Genomic DNA, 22291 nt, shown 5'->3' on the forward strand with positions numbered 1-22291 from the left:
ATGTTTTGAGAAGAACTTCTGAAGAGCCAGATGAAATACTGGAATGTTCTACAGGAAGAAGCTTGCAAGGCAGAGACCTTCAGCATGAAGTCCTAAACATTTAATACCTGGAAGAAATACCAAGATGCAGCAAAAAATATTGGAGAAAGCTTTGTAACACCCTAAGTAAGCTAAATACCCCAGAGGAATTACCTTATTTAAAAGAGAGGAGCATCTAGCTTATTTTTCCTATGTTACTGCTGTGTACACATGAATCATGTCTGACCTTGGTCTGACACCGTATCTCTGTTTGTGTCCCTTGATTTTCAGCATCTCATCATTCTAGTTGCAATTCTGGGCTCTTTTCACCTGACTCAGGGCAGCCAAAATGAACTCCAGCACTGAGGGTGAGACCAAATGAATCGACAGAATTAAGTACCAGTTGTCCGATGTTAAAAGGATTCAGTTTCATTTTAAATGATACAATACATTCCAGACACCTTAACCTATTAAATTTTGCCTCAATTATGAGATTTTACAGTACCACAGTCTGTATTTACTCCTTACAATAAACATCTAGCATTTATATTTGCACTTAATTTCAAACTTAAACAAATTTCCAGATTATCAAATATCACTTTGTACTCCATGAGTGTAACTACCAAGCTTCTAAAAAGTGCTAATGACCCCCAGAAGGCTGCTTTCTGTTAGCTGCTGCTCTACAATACTCATGAAACTTCAGATGAAATCTGAAAGGCAATTGTTTAAAAGCATACTGTAATAAAGTCAGAGATCCACAGACCCACAAAGTACTAACAAAGATCTGACTTCCAGGTCCTCATTTATCCAAGTGTGAGTTCTTCAATATGATAGAATACAGACCTTTTTTCTAATGGGAAAAATGGATAGTCTTGGAGTTCTAAGTTAAAATATGGGAGTTAGACATCCAGTCCCCACATTTGGGTTTGAGTGCATCCAGCTTGTTCTACTGCCCTCCAGTCCAGTCAGTGTTAGACCAAACTCCTATCGGTTTATGACCTAAGTACATTGAGGAAGTGAGCCAGAAAGAAAAGTTTAAAAGGAAAGCTTTTGGAGACTATACTCTAGCATGTACCAGTTAAACTAAATACTTTGGTCTCTCACCTTGTGCTGTGCATGAGACTATTACATGATGATCTCCAGCTGCTCCAAGTATCTAACTATATGTTCATGGCATTTTCATTGATCTTGAGCAAATATTCTTCATGAAGTATAAGCAAAGTGAACACTTACGACAAATACATTTTGTTAGTGTTTGATTTCTTGGATTCAGCACACTGCACAAGACAGTCCAAAAAGAAAAGCCAAAACATTTTTGTTTTTATATTTCAAAACACTACGACGAGAGTATCAGAAAAAGTGAAGAACTGAATTTTATCTTTTTTTTGATGTATCAACTATTGTCTCATTTGCATTGTGCTGCATTATTTCTTAGCCATGAACATGTGTTTACCCGTGAAAATCTAGTGTCAGTTTTAGTTATGTGTCTTGTGAAATTCCAAATGCTCAAGCCACAAAATAAACAAAACTAAGGAAAACCCAAAACCTCTACTATTGTCTCAGCTCATATTGTGTCATGATCCAGCCCAAATGACTTTATGCAAATACAGAGAAAATGTGTATGGTAAAACTGAGTCAGAGTTTACTCAGCCTCTTAAGTACAGTTTTAAAGAGCTTGTAAAACAATTTCTTATTATCAGCCTATACAGTCAAATCTTTCTAATTCACCAACCAAACAATTCCAGTCTTTTGATGCACAGCTTCCATTATTAACTTCTCATTATTTTAACAAAATACACCACAATACTGAAGTACTGTTAAAGTACAAATTTAGATAGCTGAAATTTATACTGAAAAGTAGAAGTTGAGAAAGCTTAATACAACTAAATTTGACAGCAATCTTTTGAAAAGAAGGTCAGATCATGTCCCATGTAAATAAAACAATCTGCAAGACATTTAAGTAAGACTTATTTCACAATTTAAAAAATGGTGAATAAATATGGATTACCATATCTTATTATTGTGAATTAAATACTTACATCAGAAGTATACTTATTATTCTATTTTTCAGTGATGGCAAAGAAGACATTTTCTCCATTAGAATTTTCAGGCAATGACTTCAGTCAAGTCTACATCTAGCTACATCATCTCTTTTAGATATTTCAGAAGTTCAAGTTTACAAAGGACTCTATCCAATAGCATTAATCCAGATCTACAGGAACAAGAAACCAGCAAGAGAATGAAGCTGCCAAATGCAGAATTACACCCATTACATAATTTTTCAAATTAGGAAAGCAGAAGAAAAACAGCCATTATGGTAAGAAAGCTCTTTGTACCCTTTGTTAGGCAGTGTGATGCACTGACATGGATCAGGAAGAGATCTTAACAACAGAGGGGGAAGGTAAAGAGAACTGAGAACTAGGGTTTTCAAAAAGTGTACTTTGATTAGTTGTTTTGATTGCAATGGCTCTCTAGCCTACTAATCAATGTATAGCTATGCATTTCTAAGCGATATGTTTTGACAATGATGTCTTTTCAAGTTTGTGCAGATCTGGAGTGAAAACCATTTCTCTGCCACAAGCTGAAACAGGCACTAATTTATTTCACTGTCACACAAGCTTTAAGCTACCTTACAATGAGTCCCAGAAATTAAATGACACTCTTCTGAAGCATGCAGGATATAACTAAGTACTGTACTGCCATTCCATTTTATTTTGTAAAAATGGCAAACACAAAGCCATTGTCAGTAAGAAAATATGGTCTGCATAATAAATGATTAGCAGCATTACTGTATGTTTCATAGTTAGTTATCTGTTTAAGTGGGCATACATTTGTGCAACATATTTTCAGAGTGCACTCTGTTAAGAAATCCAGTCTGCTACATCAAGATCAAGCGCATCTACCTAGAAAGTAAACCGAAAGAAACAGGTTTCCACTCATTGCTGACTTCAAATGAAAAGTACACACAGCAGACGTACCACTTCCATGAAGGCAGCGAGCCCCCTATTAACAGAACTAATTAGCATCCAACGAAAAAGCCAAGCAAAAAGCTAACACCCAACCCAAGAAGCAACCAGCCAGCAGGCCCCCACTTCCTCTGAGAGGGCTCAGCCCGTCGGGTAAGAGGCACAGCAGAGTGAATCCAGGCAGCCAGCTGACCCATTTCCAAGAAGCAGACTCCTCATCTCTCCGAAAACCTAACCGCTCATCACCTCATCTGCCCCCACAGCAATACCTCTCAGAGCTCCCTTCTGCATGCACCACAGCCTCTCCTGAAGCGTCCCCCCGGCAGGCCTGTGGCCTGGCTCTGAGACCAGCTCCTGAGCTGCACGCCGCAGGCATCCCCCAGCCGATGCCCGCTAACACACAGACCCTGCTCCCCAGTGCCCTGCGCAGACCAAAGGGCAAACGATCCCAAGCGGCGTTGTGTCGTGGTTTGTTGTGTTTCTTTTCTCTCCTTAAAGACATTTCTCCCACTGGTGAAACATAAATGGCAGCCAAAGCCGTGTCAAACCCCGCTCCGGCGAATTACCAAAGCCCACAAGACTTCAGATGACGGCTCATTAAGCTGCTTCCCAGCTCAGGGTCTCCTCATGTTCGACCTGGCTAAGAAACCCTGTACGCCAGCGTGCACCCCAGGCCGGCACACTACCTAGTGCGCCTCAGGCTAAGCAGCTCCAGAGACCAGGGGATCAGCACAAGCCGGGCAGGGTACGGGCAGCCCTCCAGCCCGACAGCTTCCCAAAGCTGGGCCAGCCGCAGAGCCAGATAAGGGCGTTCTCTGACTTTTTTTTTAATTAATCGCCTCAATCCCACCCGACGCGAGGAGCTTCAGCCCCTTCTGAAAGGTGCGAGGCGGTCGCTGCCGCCCTGCCCTGCCGCTCCCTCACGGCGCGGCTGCCGGCGCCCAACGCCCGCCGAGAAGGCGGGAAGGGACCGCGCCGGCCCCCTCACCCCGCCGCCGCCTCCGGGCGCCGGCAGAGGCGCCGCTTACCTGAGCTCGGAAGTAGAGAAAGAGGGCGACGCTGCAGACCACCTGCCCCAGCCCCAAGAGGACGAGGGCGGCGAGGAGGGAGCGGGAGGCGGGCGGCGGGTGCGGATGGGCCGGCAGCGGCGGCGGTGGCGGCGGCGGCGGGGCGCTCTCGTGGGCGGCGCCGCTGCCCAGCTCCTCCGAGCCGCGCAAGTACTTGGTGTAGTCTCGGCTGGCGCGTCGCATCGCGGCGCGGGCAGCTGCGCTCCGCTCGGACGGCTCCACAGGCGGCCAGCGGCTCTGCCGAGCTCCCCAACCTCCACAAACAGCCCCGCCGCCCCGGCCGGGCACCTCTTATAAAGTGGGCGGCCAATCAGCCCCAGGCAGCGTGCCCCTGCCCCCCCTCCCCGCCGCCGCACACATCGCCACCGCCCCCTCCTCGCCTCCCCTCCCCGAGCAGGGAACGGCCCGCGCCGGCCGGCGGCGGGAGGGCCGGGCCGGGCCGGGTCGGGTCGGGTCGGGCCCGCCCCTGCCCCCGGCGCCCCGGGCTCCACCGCCAGGCCGGTCGCCCAGCTCGCGGTCGGCTCCGCTCCTCCGCGTGGAGCGCAGCTCTTCGCCTCCCGCCACCATGAGCGAGCCGAGCGCGGACAGGGCTGCCTCCCTCGGCCAGCTGTTGCCCGCCGCCCCCTCGGCCCCCTCCTCACTCTTGCCCCCCTCAGGTTTGCGATGCAGCCGAGGCCTCTCTGAGCCCGTGGTCGCGTCAGGAGGGTCCTTTCCCCCAAAACCCCTGGGTACCTGCAGGCAGCACGCACCCCGGGTGGCCCCCTCGGTCATCCCTTGGCCCCTTTGGTGGGACCAGCTCCTCAGGGGACCAAAGGCCTGTCAGCCCCCTCACTTAGGCCAGGCTAAAATGAGCACCAATGGTGTTGGCTTGTGCTGTCCAGGCAACACAGTTCAGAGTCCTTCTGAAGGGCTGGGTTAAAGAAATGGCAGGAGAGTGCTGGCAACCGGCTGCCGCTGGGACCAACTGAGAGCCTCCCCATCTCCGCACACACAGCCTGTCTGCTGCAGCGGCGTTTCCAAATGCTTGGTTGGGAACAACATCTTCCTGCGCTCCCCACACCTCCTCAGCTTGCATTCAATACTGAAAACTCTTCCTTGTCAAGCCGTGCTACAGTCTGTAGGATCTTTCTCATGGTCTTTCTTGTGGGGGTGCCATTAAGGTCGAGTCTCCCCTTCCCATACTTGCTCATTTAGAGTTTGTCTATTTACAGTCTTTCCTGCCTCCATGTAGTCTTTCCTCCCCCTGGACCTTCACTCATCAGTTTATCTACACCATTGGAGATACAGCTGTCTCTTTGATAGATCCATCTTATGTGCCTAACTAGCCCACTTCATAGAAAACATTCTCCTAAACCCTATGAAAGTGCTTGTTGCAAAGGCAGTGCAGGTATGTTAGGTCTGCAGCCCTGTAAACTTCAGTGGGGAAATGGCTGAGACATAAAAGCAAGTGAGTTGGAAGTCCAGCTCAGGCTTTGAAGAACATGGGAGAATAACACAGATCCATGTAGGTCATTTTGACTGTAGAAAAACAGTCTAATTTTTGACTCGATACGTGACAGAATATCCTGTTTAGGTCAGCCCAAGCTAAGAAACTGAGAAACTTTACCCCCCAAAGAGGCTAACTGAACAAGACATGATTACGTGCTCCAGCAAATTAAAGAGAACTCTCTGAAATACACCAAACCACCATGCAACAAATTACTATCAAAATAAGCTGATAGCATTTAACACTGGACCCAAATAGGGCAATAACAATTACTTCACCAACAATGAGACATGTCTGAGAAATGATGGTGAGAGCACCTGCTTCCCAGCATCACCCATCAGGAAGTCATGGAGCAATTCCCCAACGTGGAATGGCTACGCCTATGTCTTCTTTCCAAATGCTTACATTTATGCTTGGTAGCATTGTGGTCTGTAGAGAACTGGAGGAGTTGTTTTTCTAAGTGTGTCTCAACCTTTCTGAAAACAAAATGAAGGTAAACTAGCCACCATCCCCTGTAAAATAACCATGAAAACAATCTCACATTATACTGAGCTGGACACCCCTGAATTAATGTTACATTGGTCTACAATAACATTTTTTTCAGGAGAGGAATAACAGTGGAATAATTTTTTGAAAGATACAACTGGGTTTTTTAAAAGTTTTTTTGAAATCCGGTCACCACTTAGCTGTTAAAGAATTTATAAAGGAGAAGTTCAGATAACATCGGTGATGCTAGCAGATGATTTTTGATGCTTTCATATGAGAAGAACTCAAGAAATACCTCTGTTTTTTTCACCTTGGAGCACAAATCTCTTCCTCAGGAGGAAGGAAAAAATTGTGTAAACTCTTCTTTTGCCACCTTAAAACTTTAATATGCTCTTTTATATTCTTACAGAAGGAAACCCAAGGAGACTTCACTGAAGAGCTATGAGGATCTGCCTGCAGACAACATCTTTAAATACTTTTTTATAGATGAAAGCATCCTCTTCAGAAAAGCATGCTTCCTCCAGGATCACTGCTTCATAAACTATCTTCTTACTAGCACCATCTTTCATATTATCATCACTATGCTACACCAGGGAAGCATTACACCTGACCTGCATGCCTAAGTGATACCAGTCTTCCAACTGGTATCTTATATATATCAAGGCCATCTATTTCATCTTCACAACAATTTCATCCTCACCAAATCACAGATGCAAGTACAAGCACCGAGGTACTTGTATGCAATCACCAGAATATCCGACTTCAGGAGTCACCTCAAGAAAAAGACTTTAACCTTCCCAGCAAACCAGTGTGAGTTCCTAGGATACACAGGGATACATAATGACATCTGTACTGAAAACTTGGATTCCCTCATTGATTTCTACCACAAATTCAGAAACCAGAATTTTGCATCAAACTATCTCTGGAAAACTTACATCAGCATCAACTTTCTAGACACCAAGGTCAACATAAAAAATAGCAACCTTCAAACTACCATATGCAGAAAATCCACAGACCAACACACCTCCTTCCACAAACCATCAGCTATCCAAAACACAGTAGAAAAACTGATATACAACCAACCCACAGACATCACCTCATTTGCTCTGAGAACATTCATGACACACCCTCACAGAGCTACAGATGATGTTCATCCAACAGTGACACTCTTCTAGGACCACATATTTGAAGCCATCTGAACCTTACAACAATACAGAGAGAAAATCCTGTACTGAGTATCACACATACCACAGTATGCAAGAAAAGTATACTGGAAAATGTTAGCAAATTGCAGCCTATGTTGGAAGCAAATCATACCTTGAAATGATTTCTCCTAGAAACACCCCACCTTCCCTTGAAATGGCAGTCGTTTTCATTAGCTACATCACTGAAAGCAAATTCCCAGCAGACCGGCATATGCTGGCTAAAACCAGATAGCTCAAGAAAATCAGATTCATATCTTGCCACAACCCTCATGATAAACACCTGCTACACCAGAACCATCAAAATCCACAGATCCTACACTGTGCATCCTGAAATGTCATAGGCATCACATCATGTGTTCACTGCTCTTAAGGAATTCTATGGGTAAAACCAAACAACCACCACGTGCTACCTAATTAGGAAAGAATAGCAACATCCAGTTATCAGCTGGAAAACTGTCTTTCCAAAACAACCACTCCATCTCTAACCTTGCAGTTTTGACACTGCAAGATCAAAGATGGGCCAGAGAACTAAAATGTATAACTCTATCAGGTACCAGACATCACATGAGATGGCTTCGAGACAGACCTCTGAGTTTCCCCACATCTCGAGTCTTGCTGCTCTTTGATGGGAATTACTGTTTCCTCTGATCGTTTAGTTTCTGTCACCTCTTATACTCTTAGCAGGGTCAGGATCACCCTCTGCTCCCAAAATAGCAAACACTTTTCTCTCAAATGTCCAGCTGCTTAAAATAATTAGGTGTACTTCAGGGTAATTAACTACAAATACCTTCATATTCAGTCTCTGTTCTGGACTCCCAGAGTAGTTGATCTACATGAAAATGAATCTGCTTTATCTATTATCTGCTTTATCCAGCTGTATCTGTTGGCATAATAAAACATATTTTCTTTAAAAATGTGGCTTGCATTGTATTGTGTGGAATAATGACATTGGTAACAGTTCCTGTGGACCAGGTCCTGGCTCTATAATGTGAACTCTTGGCCCCTGAGCAGAATACAGCTCTTTGCTATCATCTGTAGAATACTAGTGTTGCAGACGCAAATTGTGAATATACTACCTGTTGTGATAAGACTGCATAACTGCTAGGATTTTTTCATCATTTTGCTTTGAAGCAAAACAGGAAGCATAATGTTTACATAAAAGGCTGCTTTGAAAGTAGGTTCTCATTGCAAAGTCAATTCTCATTGCAAAGTCGAAAACTTGAAAAATCTGAAAATGTCAAAGAGCAGCAAGCCTGCAGGTCAAAGTAAAATGTTAGAAAAAGAAATCCTTTTTATTATTTTCATTTGTTCTTCAAAATAGGGAGAATCACTAAAAGTTCTTCTCCCAGCTTATCCTTCAAATGAGGCAGCATTATTAACTCAGGAGAGATTATGCTGCTGAAATATTCCATTTCAGTAAAGCAGTAAGTGCATCCATTCAGCCGCATCGTTGTCTAAACAAGCATTGTTAAACAAATGTTATATTCTTACACCGTCAATTTCTGTGGAGAGATGCTCATAACTAACTTCTCTGCTGTTACTATTGGTTGGAATATTGTTGGCAAAATTACTTCATCAACAAAAGGTTGTTTTGGACCTGGCACAAATGTTTAATTGAGATGTATCAATTTTGAGCATGTTTTGGACAGTAAGGTTTCCAGGGAGTGTAACAAACTCTTTGGAGGATGTAAAGAGAATCCTATACTGAAACTTTAATCTACTGAGTGTGAATAGGGACATTTTGATGCAAGTAGTGAAAATATAGAGAGAGGTGCTTTCCATGTATGTTAGGAGGAAATGAAATTCTATAACTTCTGAAAATGTCATGAAATGGACTTAAGCATTTTTTTTCACTTCTCCACATGCTATACAGTGATTAATATAAGTAAATGTGTAAGTTTAAGAAGAAAGGGGGCAAAATATGTCCAATAAAACAGAATGCCTTACTGAAAATTTATGCTTTTATTTAAAATAGCATTCTAGAAAATGCTGGGAAACAGCAATTGATATACCAGGAAATAATTGCTATATTTGAAAACAGTGGAAAAATGCATTAAAATGTCATTTAAATTTCCCAGTGAATTGCCATTCTGCTCCTTTCTAGTCTAGTGAGTATGACAAAGGTCAGAGCGATGAAGCTGATTTTGAAATCTCAACAGAAATAACTAGTATATTAAAGTCTTTTATGATTATGTAAAAACTCTTACGTTAAGGTAGTAGAAATAGCTATTTCTGTGTTCAGGAAGAAAATGCTTGCAATGAAATTGCAGGAGTGTTCTTACATTATTTTAGAACTGAAGTCAGCAACAGGGTGTTGGGGAAAATTCTGGGCAATAAAGAAGAACAGTTCTTTCTGTCCACATTTGGTAAAACCAAAAAAAACCCTCACATTGCTTGTCAGTAGTTAAAGTCCTCAGAGCCTGTTAAAAAGCTCAAAGACTTCAGGACTCTAATAGGTTTTGGATCAGGTTTCTCCGGTCAGCAGACTCGAAGTCACCTTATGTGAATTTGCACAATTTTTTTCTGCATTGTACGGGCTTCACACATTGGGATCACATCACCTCAGGGCCCCTGTTTCTGGATAGAAAAGATTCCTTTAGCATCACTTGACTGCCACAGCACATCTCTTTATAGTACCAGTTTCAAGTACCCTCAGCTAGGCAAGCTCCATGACTGAGTTACAGGTGACTTGCAGAGCTGTGAGACTCCTGTGATGCCTCATGAGATGGAGTCAAAAGACAGACAGGAGTCCATCCCAGTGATTACAGTCCATCCTAGGAGCACAGGCAGTGAAGCACTGCGCTCAGAAGTGTTGGATATTGGAAAAGTTATGCTGGTAAAACTATAAATTCGAGGTATTTTCAGTTTTATTTTTCCAAATGAAACAAAAACAAAAACAAACAAACAAAAACAACAACAAAAAAAACCAAACATCATGCAATACAATATATTGATTAAACCAAAGCATTGTAGAAATACTATTTTTCATTAAATGGCATTGTCAGAATTAGTTGAACATTTTCTATCTAGTTTCACTGAGCAGCCTTTCCTTCTCTGTGACTTTATGATGTCATACATGCAGTCCTAAGTTTCTATTAAAACCATCTGCCTAAAATTTAAGATTCCAATTTACAATGCAGTTAGGAGCTACATTACTTTACCTTCTTGTGGCCATCTTCTGAGCTGCTACTGCAGATCTACTGCCTGCAGCAGTGCCTAGAAATAGTGGAATTGCTCTGATGCCAAGGAACAGCCTGTTGCTGCTATTACTGATCAGATTTAGTTATATTACATACAATCCAAAATATATAATTTTTTTGATAGCGTTTGTGCTAAAGGACAGTTTTCCCACACAGGAGGACAAGAAGAGCAGTACTGAGTCAGACAGAGATCCATTGATCTCACATTTGCCTATGTGGCTGGCAGCTGCTGCAGAATAGGAGTAGCCATGTCCCGCTGTGGAAAGCGGTGTGGCTAGCTCAAGCCCTGCTCCTTGGAAACCAAACTGCAGTTCCCTGGGCTCTGTCTTTCACAGGGACAGCTTTGTTAGTCAAGTGGGCTCTGGAGCTCCAGCCACCACCCTGGATTTTCTGTCTGAGACTCCTGAACTGTCTGGAAAGGTGGTTCAGGCCAAAAAAATCCCCAGACTGAGGATCATGCCCTAGCACCTGCAGTTCACCATCTACAGTGGTGCGGAGCAGAACAGTTGCATGCTCATTCAATATCCAGGCTCTCTTGCTGCCCAAGAAACCAATAGCCACAAAATCAATAGTGAGTAAACCCAGCTAAGACAAGAGAATAATGTTCTGATTTCAGAAGCAGCAGTGGCCAATAGTTTATGCCCAGGAAAAAAAAAAAAAAAAGAACAGGACAACCATGTAATTAGACTTCCCAGTACACTCCATCAGCTTGTGGCTCAAAGCTGTCCTAAGCCAGCGATGGTGTTTTTCTTGTGTTTAAGACTGCCTGAAGATGCCTGAGGATTCTGGTGGTGTGTGTACAAGTGATGGAGCCTTGGTGGGAGCTGAGTCTTGGATGTTGCAAGTACATGTGAGACAAAAAGAAAAGACATAACATGGTAGCTATTACAACAGATAATATGAGTCAGAAGCTGTCAGACATACCTGGCAGTGCCTGTAGCTCACAAGAGGAGATGCAGAGTACCAGCTGATGTAGCAAAGATTGATTAAAGAGGATACTGAACAGGGGAGACCTGGAAACATTAAGAATTGGATGAAGAGCCATGGGAACAGAGCAAGACTGAAACACTGAGGGTCAACACAATAGAGAAGCTTCTTAAAAAGTAACATCCCTAAACATGACTGCCATTGTTGGTACTAAGTACGAAGTGATAGCTGAAAGGAAGTTGAGTGAGATAAATTAACTGTCCACTTGATGCAGACAAATCTTCATCTTACGAAAGGGACATGACATTCCCAAGGCATATGGGAGGAGGAAAGAGGATCTCCTTTTAGAAGGGAAAAGCCTCTACTCTTCCCATTTAAGTTTTGACAGTGCTTTCATCTAATCTCATCGAATTTCACAAACGACTTGTTTTCCATTCATCTCACTGGCACCAGTCATGTCAGTAGGTGCTCTCAGAGCACTGGACTGCTTTTGGCACAGAACAGCCCTTGGGGAGGAGGTGCTGGGCTCTCCCACAGGCACACAATTTCATCTACTAGGTCATGGATTAGAGGACTCCACAGGATGTGGGAGACTTGCCTTCACATTCCTCTTTTGCCAGTGGGTTTCAAGCCCACACATATTCCAGGATCCTCAAGAAGAAATCCTAACCACATATCTGTGTGCTGGCTGAAGGATGGGCTCTCCCGGTCTGCATGGCAGTTTTAGGGATTGGGAAGAGGAAGGGAGCAGGAAGAAGGAGATCATGGGGGAAGGGGTGGGGGACAGTTATGCATGTGTTCCCATAAAAAGCAAATTCTTCCTTAGAGATAATATATCTCTCTCTGGAACATCTGTCTTCATCTTTCACTTCCTTTTTTCTCCCCGTATTTCAGTGGTTAAAGCATAGGACAAGAGCATCTGGATTCAATTCTGCCTCCATGAAGGAAGGCACAGCAGTATGTCCCACTTCCCCCAAAAGTAGTACAATCATCTGCTCTTCTGACGTGGGAGCAGAGGCATTTGTGTAAGCCCATCTGTCAGAGCCATTCCACATCGCTTAGACTAATTAGAAGGAAAGCAAATTGGAGTTTTCCAGGTTAGTAGGATGCTCAGTGCAAAAAAGAGACAGCATGATTTCGAGAGGGGTCTAATGTAAATTATGTGATGTTGAATGCATATCCTGAAAGCAGAGGTGCAGGGCTGAGGTGTTTGCCTTTGCAGATGCTTGCCCTAATTATCAGGCTCTTTCTTTCTGCTTTTTCCTTGCGACACAAGGGAACTCACTGCTCAGCACTGGTCCCTGACACTTTCGTTCAAAGTACCTGCTGTGGAGGACATAGACTACAGACACAGTTCCAGACAGTGTCCGCCAGTGCTTTAGCAAGCATCACATGAAGTTTGGTGTCACGGTACTCAACATGTCACCCCCAAGGCACTGCAGATGATCAAAGCCTACACGGTAGCTGGAGCAACCTGCTGAAACAGACATCCACTATTTGTTTCCTCCTTTATCACCTCATTTGATCCTCTATCCAGTGTCACTTAATAGCTCAAATAAAGACTGTGGTAAAAGCTGCCCAGGACTACTACAAAGCAAAGGCAGGGTTTATAGAACGAGGCCACCTGACACTGTACCATAGTCAATAGCAAAGAAAGGCACTTGTGCTTGTTACCTTTTATTGGTAATAATCAGCTATCTGTAGGACAGTAGTGCTAAAACTTGTACACACTCTTTAACATGTACACCAGGAGAGCACAAAATCAGCAACGGTTTCAGGTACAATGGAAGTAGAAACCAACTGCCTCATCATCATTTTGCTTGGGGCCTGAAGAAATAGGATAAGTTCTTCATGAATAACTACTTGCAGATGATTACAGGCTATTCTGCTTCATCATACAAAAGCACAATAAAAGAATAAATTGAAACAGGGAACACTGTTGTTTATTCTGCCACACTTTTCAAGATCTGGATCCTAATTACATATCATAAAATACTTTGATGCCTCATATAAAGGCAAAGCATGAAAATAATACTTTGCTAGTTGAGAACTTCCTACTAATTATAGTTTGCAATCTATCCATTTGCTTTATTTATTCAAAGGCAGTTATCACCAGGCTGATGAATTTGGGTGAGACTCCAAATACAATGCTCTTGTTCCAGTTCTATTTCCATGGGGGGCAGGGTTAAGGCTCCAGTGAGTCCTCACAATCTGTCCCAATCTGGTAGCCACACTCCAGAAAGACGTTTTCAAACTGGAAACAGAACAGAGAAATGCTACCAGAATATAAGAGGAGTGGAGAGTTTTCAGAATCAAAGCTGAAGGGGTATAATTGCTAGCCATAAATAAATTAGGGATATGAGAGAGGAAAAAGAGCTTGTTTAAACTAGAAGTCTGCAGACAAGCAAATGTATATAAACTGGCAAGGAATATTTCAGCAGGAAATCAGAAAGCAGTTTTTATAGAATCATAGAATCATTTAGGTTGGAAAAGACCCTTAAGATCATCTAGTCCAACCGTTAACCTAACATTACCAATTCCACCACTAAACCATGTCCCTAAACCATCTACATGTCTTTTAAATACCTCCAGGGGTGATGACTCAACCGCTTCCCTGGGCTGCCTGCTCCAATGCTTGACAACCCTTTCGGGGAAGAAATTTTTCCTAATATCCAGTCTAAACCTCCCCTGGCACAACTTGAGGCTGTTTCCTGTTGTCCTGTCGCTTGTTACTGGGGAGAACAGGCTGACACCCACCTTGCTACAACCTCCTTTCAGGTAGTTGTAGAGAGCGATAAGGTCTCCCCTGAGCCTCCTTTTCTCCAGGCTAAACAGCCCCAGTTCCCTCAGCCGCTCCTTAGAAGACTTGTTCTCTAGATCCCTCAATATGTTTGTTACTCTTCTTTTATCCATTTAAGGAGTGATGTTCTGGAATAATCTACCAGTTAGAGTAGAGGGGGCAGGGAACCTCTCTCAAAACCTCACTGGATCGACTTCATCTGTGAAAAGGGTTATTTAAGTATTTTTTGTCTTGCAATAGCAGGGGTCTATCTCAGAAGGTCTTGGCCAGCCCTTCTTCTTTGTTGACTTCTACTTATGGATGTCAAACACTTTCTCATACTAAGGGGAAGATGGTGCTCTGCTTGTGCAAGGAGCGTATACCTTAAAGCACAGTGGGAATTATGTGGCTTCTAGCTTGGGGGAGCAGAGTGTGCATCTATACAGTAAGGCTGTGTATCATGCAATTTAAAAAAGTATAATAAAGAGTTTGTATTGGACAAAGGCTCAACATCTAGGCATTGTTATCAACATGAATGGAGAGGTTTAGAGGTTGAAGCTGCAATACAAGTTTGCAACTTTAAGTTCTATGCAGCTTTCTTCCCTCAGAGACCAATCCCTGTTCTGTCTGTAGTGGGCACAGAACTGAAACCCACAAAGAAAAAGGGAAGTTTCAAACTCTTGCAGTAATATAGACACCAGCGGTGGAAAGGCCTCCAGGTTAAACATTTTGCAGATTGGAAAGTGAGTCTGGAAAGGAGCCCAAGGGGAATTCTGCTCCATGCAAATACTCTGGCATCGGAGCCAACATGCACTGCAAGTCCTTGGACTGTATATGCAGGTGATGGTTTTATCTCCCTCTTTCACAAAGCAGTGTCTTTCCCTGGCAAGAGGTCAACAGCTTAGGCAGCTTAACACTTTTACTTATTTTTGGTATCCAGACAACTTTTAATGAAAAAAAAAAAAACAACCCAACACTTGATCCAAGGTTCACTTCTAGTTCCAAGACTCACCATTAATTAAATGGCAGTTGTTCAATCCCATCACCGCACTTATGGACAGCTGAGTTCAAGAAGTTCATGAACTGGTTCCCCACAGTTATCTTGAACACGAACTCAGTGTTTAGTCAATGGCTTAGAAAAACAAGGCTGGACAGCTGGTCTCTGTGCTACTTACCACAGTCTCAGGGCAGGGACAAAGGAAATTTAGAGAATATTTCCAAATACAGTCTGCCAGATTATTCAAATCTACAATACGTCCGCATAGTCGTTTGGTATTATTTGCTCCAGAATTTAACGTACACTGTAATATGCTCCCTGTTTTATGAAGTGTGAAGGTTGACATCTGAAATTAGTGCTATTTCATAGCCCGGTGTCCAATTGCTACATCTGGCTGTGTCATGTAGTCTGGGGAAGTGCCCTACCACAAGGACTTGAGCCGCAGAGGATGGTGAGACAAATGAAGCTAGATAATCTTTTTTATGTCCATGAGGGTCAGTCTTTCAACACCAAGAAGAACTAAGACAAATAAACAGAAATGGGACACACTGTAATTAATGGCTCCAGAACACAATAAATCCAAACAGTTTCTTATTTTCAAACTGTGGCTCACTTCAGACTAATACAGAAGTTTAGAGGGGGAAAAGAGGTAGCCTAGTCATTTCTTTCCTCTTGACTATTGAATTGGATCCTTCTGACAGAACCACTTTCAAACTAAATATGCATGTAGACAGAGCACTCCCTGTACCTAAGGTCTCTGTATATATGTATGCATCTATGCCAGTGTGTCATTTGAGAGGCTTCTTCCTCTCCCAGTGTTTCCTCATCCTAAGAAAACATCATGTCCTTACACTAGAACTGTGTAAGAGCATTTCAAAAATGTTGCCACGTGGACTTAGATATCCGATACAATTTGATCCTGTTCAGTGTTTTTGTAACGATCCAATGTTTTGTGGCGATCCAAACCGATTTTCATTTTAAAGTCCTTACACATCAGCCTTGAGGAAGAGATGGAACAAATGACTGCAGATTGTTGTCATCACAGGCTACCAGATTCACACACTTCTCACCACAGCTCTGTAACAGGACAAGATTTGCCTTATGAGAAACTAAAGATTAATTCAATGGGTTGATAAACAAGATGGATCAGTACTATCCCCAGCCTCCAAACACATCTGCACACACATACACTCATAGGAAAACTGTAGTCTGGACTCAGCAGTAACTTTCATCTTCCCAATCATATGATTCTGAAGCTCACGTTATTGCATGCTAGTCACTTTTACGTTTGTTGAGTACAACGGGCCTGATTCAAAACACACTGAAGGTGATGAAATATTTCCATTTAGAGTCAGAGACTGTGTCCTTCTTTTTTACATCCCACCTCCAACACCCCAAGTCATCATCTTTCCTCCTCAGCTTTGGAACTGGAGAAAGAAGAGAGGAAAAGTGGGGAAGGGGGAAGAGGGACAAAGTGAAATTCCCGGGGAAGGCTGTGTCACTTGTGCAAGCTTCATGTTCTGATGTCTGTTTGGATCTAGCCTGTGATTCTGCACACTAACTGCCAAATATATACTGCATGATTTGAAGAAAAGCTTCTGGTTAAACATCACTCCTTGGGGCTGGCTCTTCAGTAGCATATTCTTAACAACAGATTTTGAGTAGTTTATCTCATTTTATTATCTTTTATTATCTCATTTTATCATGAAAGTTCAGGCAGTACCTCTCTACTAGATGTGTTAAATATATTTCCCCCCCACCCCCCACTCCCACCACACACACCACACACACACACCCCGCATCGTTTGGAGTTATTTTTTTCTTTATTTTGAAGTGCCCCACTCGTGGATTGTCAGTGTGCCAGCCCTTGTTGCAAATAGCATACTGTCCTTCTGTGCCCTGGGCCTCCTGGTTGGTCTGGGAAATGCAGTGTGCTAGGAGTTTCTGGCCTCCTTTGGGGTTAGGTATGATGGTCTCCGTTGTGCGTAAGCAAGTGGTTTCAATCCTTAATTGCAATGGGGAAGTGGTCAGACAACATACAGTCCTGGCAGGATAATGGCAAGATGTCTTGGAGGAAAACCAGAAAATAACAAATACGTTACATAGGAAGTGAATATGTATTTCTAACATAACCTGGAAAATGTGTAACATATAGGAAAGCAAAATACAAACAACATTTTTTTTAATGGTGCTTATTTGAAACTAGCAGTATCTCATGCTGTTCCCTTATTCCTCTTTACAGAAATTAAAGAAGTGGTCTAAACATTTTCTTCTTACATCACAATTACACAAATCCAAACACTTACTATGAAGAAATGGATGTGGGTTTTGGCTATAATTATGAATTCAAAGTGAGCTATCAGTCATAAGTAGTGAAACACCAAGTTACAGGATTTTGCCTTGTTTTATCTAGGAGAGAGAATTGCTTCATCACAGCAGAACACTAATACCTTGCACTAGACAGCTCACCTCTTCCGAAGAGACAGGAAATCTTTCACAATATCATTTTGGTAACTCACTACATCCTTCTGAGATATGTTTTCATTTACTCATTTTACAGAGGATTAAACAGAGATGTTGAAAACTTAGCAGCTCTAAGTGTCTCTATAATTCAACATGACAGCTGGGAATTACTTCCAGGAATTGTGTTTCCAGTGCTTTCTTACAATCACTTTAGTGATTCACTTGAAAACGTGCTGGCCAGGATAAAATCCAGCTCATGCTCCCAATTTTGTTTTGTGAAGCTGATTATCTGATAAACATCCACATCCTCAAGTGAAGAAAAAAAAAATGGAAGCGACAACATCTTTAGAAAATATTCAAAGTGGGCTACTTGGCCTCCCAGCTTTCACCGCTACTTTCAGACAAGGCTGCATATCACTTACATTCTGGCACTTCTGTGCCTGAACTGGGTTTTTTTGGCAGGTGTGGATGTATTCTCCCTCCTGTTGACTTCATTTTGTGTCCATGATCTCTTCACACTACAAACATTAAGACAACAGGACGTGATGTCTTTAACGTAATACAAGTAATAACAACACTGAAGATGTTGGTGCCCATTTTTTAACTGGTGCTTCTCTCACCCATGAATCTTCAAGTAAGTTTCTAAACACATTAGTATAATTGCAGCCATCTAACAGACAGGGAAATTGAGGCATGGTCACTTGGGGGTTATCTGGAGACTAGTTCAACTCTGTCAAAAATCTGGGAAATGAAATGAAAAGTTTTCCATTGCCAAATCCCATAGACATACCCCATTTGGCAGTGCTGTCTGCTGTCAGCCCATGTAATTGAGAGCCAAGCCAAGGCTACCTCAATACAATGCATCAAGGGTGTGTATACAAATATGAATAAATCAGCAAGACACTAATTCACTTTCTGATCACAAAATTCACCATTTACAGAGTGGAACTCATAAACACACAGGAAAAATTGTACATCCATGAGCAGCACTGCTGGTTTTAGATCACAGGCTTTCCTGGTTATATAATAAATCCTCTGGCTTGTTCGCTAAAGGTCCAAGCCTATTTCTGATTTTATGTGAGAAATGCACAAACAATAATAACCACTATGTGGTCCCAGTCCAAAATAAAGTATCACTTGGAAGATAATAATTTAAGACTTTTTTTGACAGTAGAAATTATTCCTTTATTGTCTTAGAATATATGCACAGAAAAAGGCACAAGGGTTGTAGTTCAGTTCAGCAAGAAATGTATTAGCTTACATCACCTGTGAAGCAGTGACAATAATTCTCTACAGAGTAGGTCAACGTCTCATCCTAAATCACTTCTGTCTTCAGAAATAAGGGAGTTGGTACCTGATGCCAATGGGACTGTGGAGTCATCTTGCTCTACAGGAAGAGGTGTATATATGCCTCCAGCTTCTCCAGGACATGTTTTACTCTAAATCCACCTTGATTCTAGGGGACATGTGTGGATCTTTATAGCCTGAAAAATATTTATAGCACCTTGTGTCACTACCAGTTGCCTGTTTAACTATGACAACACGAACAGCATGTCCTGATATATCCAGCATTGCTCCAGCTACTCCAGAAGCCAGAACCTGATAAGGAGCTTTCCTTAGTCAGTCTGGCACTGAGTAAAAGATTCTTCCACACTTCCCACAAGGCAACAGCCCTAAAATATAAAACCTGGCATATGTGGAGACTGCTACTCCAGGACTGGTTTGGATTTATTTCCCATTTTCTATATGCACCTAAAGATTGTAATTCACCTGAAGTGCACTAGCTGGTTTGCAGCTCAGCCACCACCATATGGGAAGAGAGAAAATACCCATATAAAAGTCCTTAGACTCTTTACCCGCTGGTCCAAAAGCCTTTGCGGATACTGAAAAGCTTGTACTCAGTGGCTCCGCTCAGCTTGACCAGAAAATGGCAAATGAATGGATTATGACTGCAGCTGAAGTTTTGTCAACATTTTATAAGAAAAAAGAGGAGACGAGAGGTTATATTACTTTATGTTTCTGAATTAAAAAGACATAATTTTAATGAATATGAGGATTCTTCTAGAAAAAAAAATACATATTGGGGTGTGAGGGGGGTGGGGGGGGATGACCACTTCTAGTGAGGACACAGAGTTGTTTATAATCAGAGCCCTTTTTTCTCTTCTTACTTAGGATTGACCAAGTACTGCACATAAAAATATCTTGGGGAAATGCCACTGCCATTTTTCGATATATTAGAATGGATTCAGATAGCTAGAGAAAACTGCTAAGGCATTTTCCACCCAAGATGACATTCAGAGTTCTGAAGTGTAAGTGAAAACAGCAAAGTGGTTTGTGCAGCTTCCATTTGCTCTTTTCCCTTGCTTGCAATACACCATTTTCAGTATTAGACCTCAATACCTGGGGAGCTAGTTATCACAAAACAAGTGTAGCTCTCCATTCTGGTAAGGGTTTCCCAAAGGTCGAGTGTTGTTTACTCTAAAATTGTGTTAAAATTTTTCAGGTATGCTTTTTAGAGGTTGCATTATATAGTCTGTATGGGTGTCACTACTGGTTGAATTTTTGAGGGAAGTGGTGGATTAACCCTAAAATTAACCTGAAAGTATTTCTGCAAGCTACAGTCAATGTATAAAACAAAACGACAACAAAAAATATAGAAAGAGTGGACAATTCACATTCACTGATACATCTTTAATCACCAGGGTGTAGATAATGGGTAGTCCCCAGCAGATGTTTTAGAAGTCTTCAAGCCAGCCAAGTTGAAAGCTAAAAAGGGAAATACCTTTGTTGCAGGATTCACCTTCTGGTATCTGTAATTTTGTATGCATATCTAGTTACAGTGCCAAATAAATGTGTGCTCGCTAACCTTCTGTAAATCTTGAAGATAATACCGGTACAGCTAAAGGTCCAATTCAGTTCCAGCTAAAAAAAAAAACCAAACCCTGAAGAACCCCCTCAAAATAAAGACATTAGCATCACATTTTGTTGGTTTAGTTCTTTGTAACTCAATTTCCTGTTCTGTAATCAGTTGCTTAACCTTTAACTAGTTTAAACTTACTGTCATCATTAACCTTGTCCAGTAAAAGTGAAAGCAATGTGGCGGATGCAGGTTAGTCTGTTCCCACAGTAACAGGTAATCTACGTACAGGGTGTATTTGCATAGTATCGATGCGCCTATAACCCAGCATGTCTTGCAGTGCAGCTGCAGGAGTCAGCTTAATGATAGCTGACAGCAGGGAGGAATTGTGTGGAGGAAGAGGTTTCTATTGCATCTCAGATTTTGCTTTAATTATTTCTGTGACTGTGTTTTATCTTCATTATCTGTTGCGTTCTTCAATGCTTAATGTTTTTAATGTCTTTGTGTGGTTCTTGGGATGTTAGGGAAGATAAGCACTGTAGATAAAACATCAATATTTATTCTTGATGATGCTTGCAGGAGTTACAAATATAAATTGCCATTTTCATAGCACAAGCCAGAGGGTGAAGAGGGCATGGTGGGAAGACAGCAGATTACCTAAAATGCCCACACATAGCTTTTCTTCTAGATCTCACCTTGAGCTTGCTGGTTTATAAGGAAGCAAGGAGAAATTAGCTTTGTCTACAGTAAAGCACGCAAGCACAGCCAAAGATCCAGAGTAATACATGAAGTGTAGGCTGCAATTTTCCAGCTCTCAATGTGAAGTCAATGCCAGGTTAGGTACTTGCAGTAGAGGTCTATGCATCATTAACACCTTCTCTCTGTTTCTTGGCTATGAAGTCATAGTTTGTCTTTCTTAGGTAACAGGTAGCCTAAATCATATATCATTCTCTTGAAATCATAAACTATGGCAGTTGCAACACCAAGGTAAGGCAGCTATGCCAAGAAATCTGAGCATGATCCAACCTCATCAGCACCGGCTTTGGAATCCAGTTTTAGGTACACTGGAATGAATGTCACAGAATTCAAGAGAATGTAAGTGAGAAAGGTCAAGAAAGAAAAAATAAACAGGTCATTGAAATTTTGCACAAAGCAACATCCTTGTGACTTAATCCTGAATCTGGAAGTGTGTTTGGATGGTTTTCTCACCTAGGTAGATAACCTAGGTGGTTCTGCCTGTCTGTAGGCTTGCTCAACACTTTTTGTTATAACTTTCTGATTTAGCTTCTTATCAGTCAGTAGATCTTTCATTCTACAGGTTGAAATTGTTGATACCCCAACTTAAGGGTAACTTCAGATGAAAAGAATCTAGTCAAAACCATTTGTTTTGGACATGGTTAGTGAGATATTAGCAGCTTGCAGACAAGAAGTCTTTCTGCACTACAGATGTTTCAGTATCTAGCTTTAAGGGGTTTTCCCTGCAATTATGTTGAATTACCAACAAAGGCAGTTTCTCCTTTAGTTCAAATGGCAGAAGCCCATGTACTGGATCAAAATGTTCCAGTCCCTCACATTCACATTGCACAACGCTGCTGAGCACTGGGACTTCTATCCTTTCAGTTTCCTTTTTTAAAAATCTAGGAAGGAGACACACAAGGCAAGCCTCAAGCAATTCAAAGCTGTCTCCCGCAATGAAAGTATGTTGTGTGATCCCATGGAAGTGGGTAGAAATGTGTTTCCACACATTTTTTAGCCTAAAACCAGTGGGGTCCTCTGGGACTCAGCTGTACACCCAACCCATTTTATAGTGAGAGGGGAGATCCCTGAATATCTCCTGGCT

General features: G+C 42.2%; 1 protein-coding gene and 1 long non-coding RNA gene across 2 annotated transcripts in view; one reads left to right on the forward strand and one right to left on the reverse strand.

Annotated features, from left to right (window-relative positions):
* The window catches only part of TNFSF11 (TNF superfamily member 11), a 30907-nt gene extending 26528 nt beyond the window's left edge, over nt 1-4379 (reverse strand). The window contains exon 1 of the mRNA XM_080376856.1: nt 4013-4379. Within this exon, the coding sequence (XP_080232982.1) occupies nt 4013-4234 (222 nt within the window). The 5' untranslated portion in view covers nt 4235-4379. The remainder of the gene's footprint in view (nt 1-4012) is intronic.
* Nucleotides 4380-4544: 165 nt separating this feature from the next.
* The window catches only part of LOC308059461, a 38010-nt gene continuing 20263 nt past the window's right edge, over nt 4545-22291 (forward strand). The window contains exon 1 of the long non-coding RNA XR_013926253.1: nt 4545-20703. This is a non-coding gene — a long non-coding RNA (uncharacterized lncRNA). The remainder of the gene's footprint in view (nt 20704-22291) is intronic.

This window comes from Falco punctatus, assembly GCF_963210335.1.
Source record: "Falco punctatus genome assembly, chromosome: 2".
Taxonomy (NCBI): domain Eukaryota; kingdom Metazoa; phylum Chordata; class Aves; order Falconiformes; family Falconidae; genus Falco; species Falco punctatus.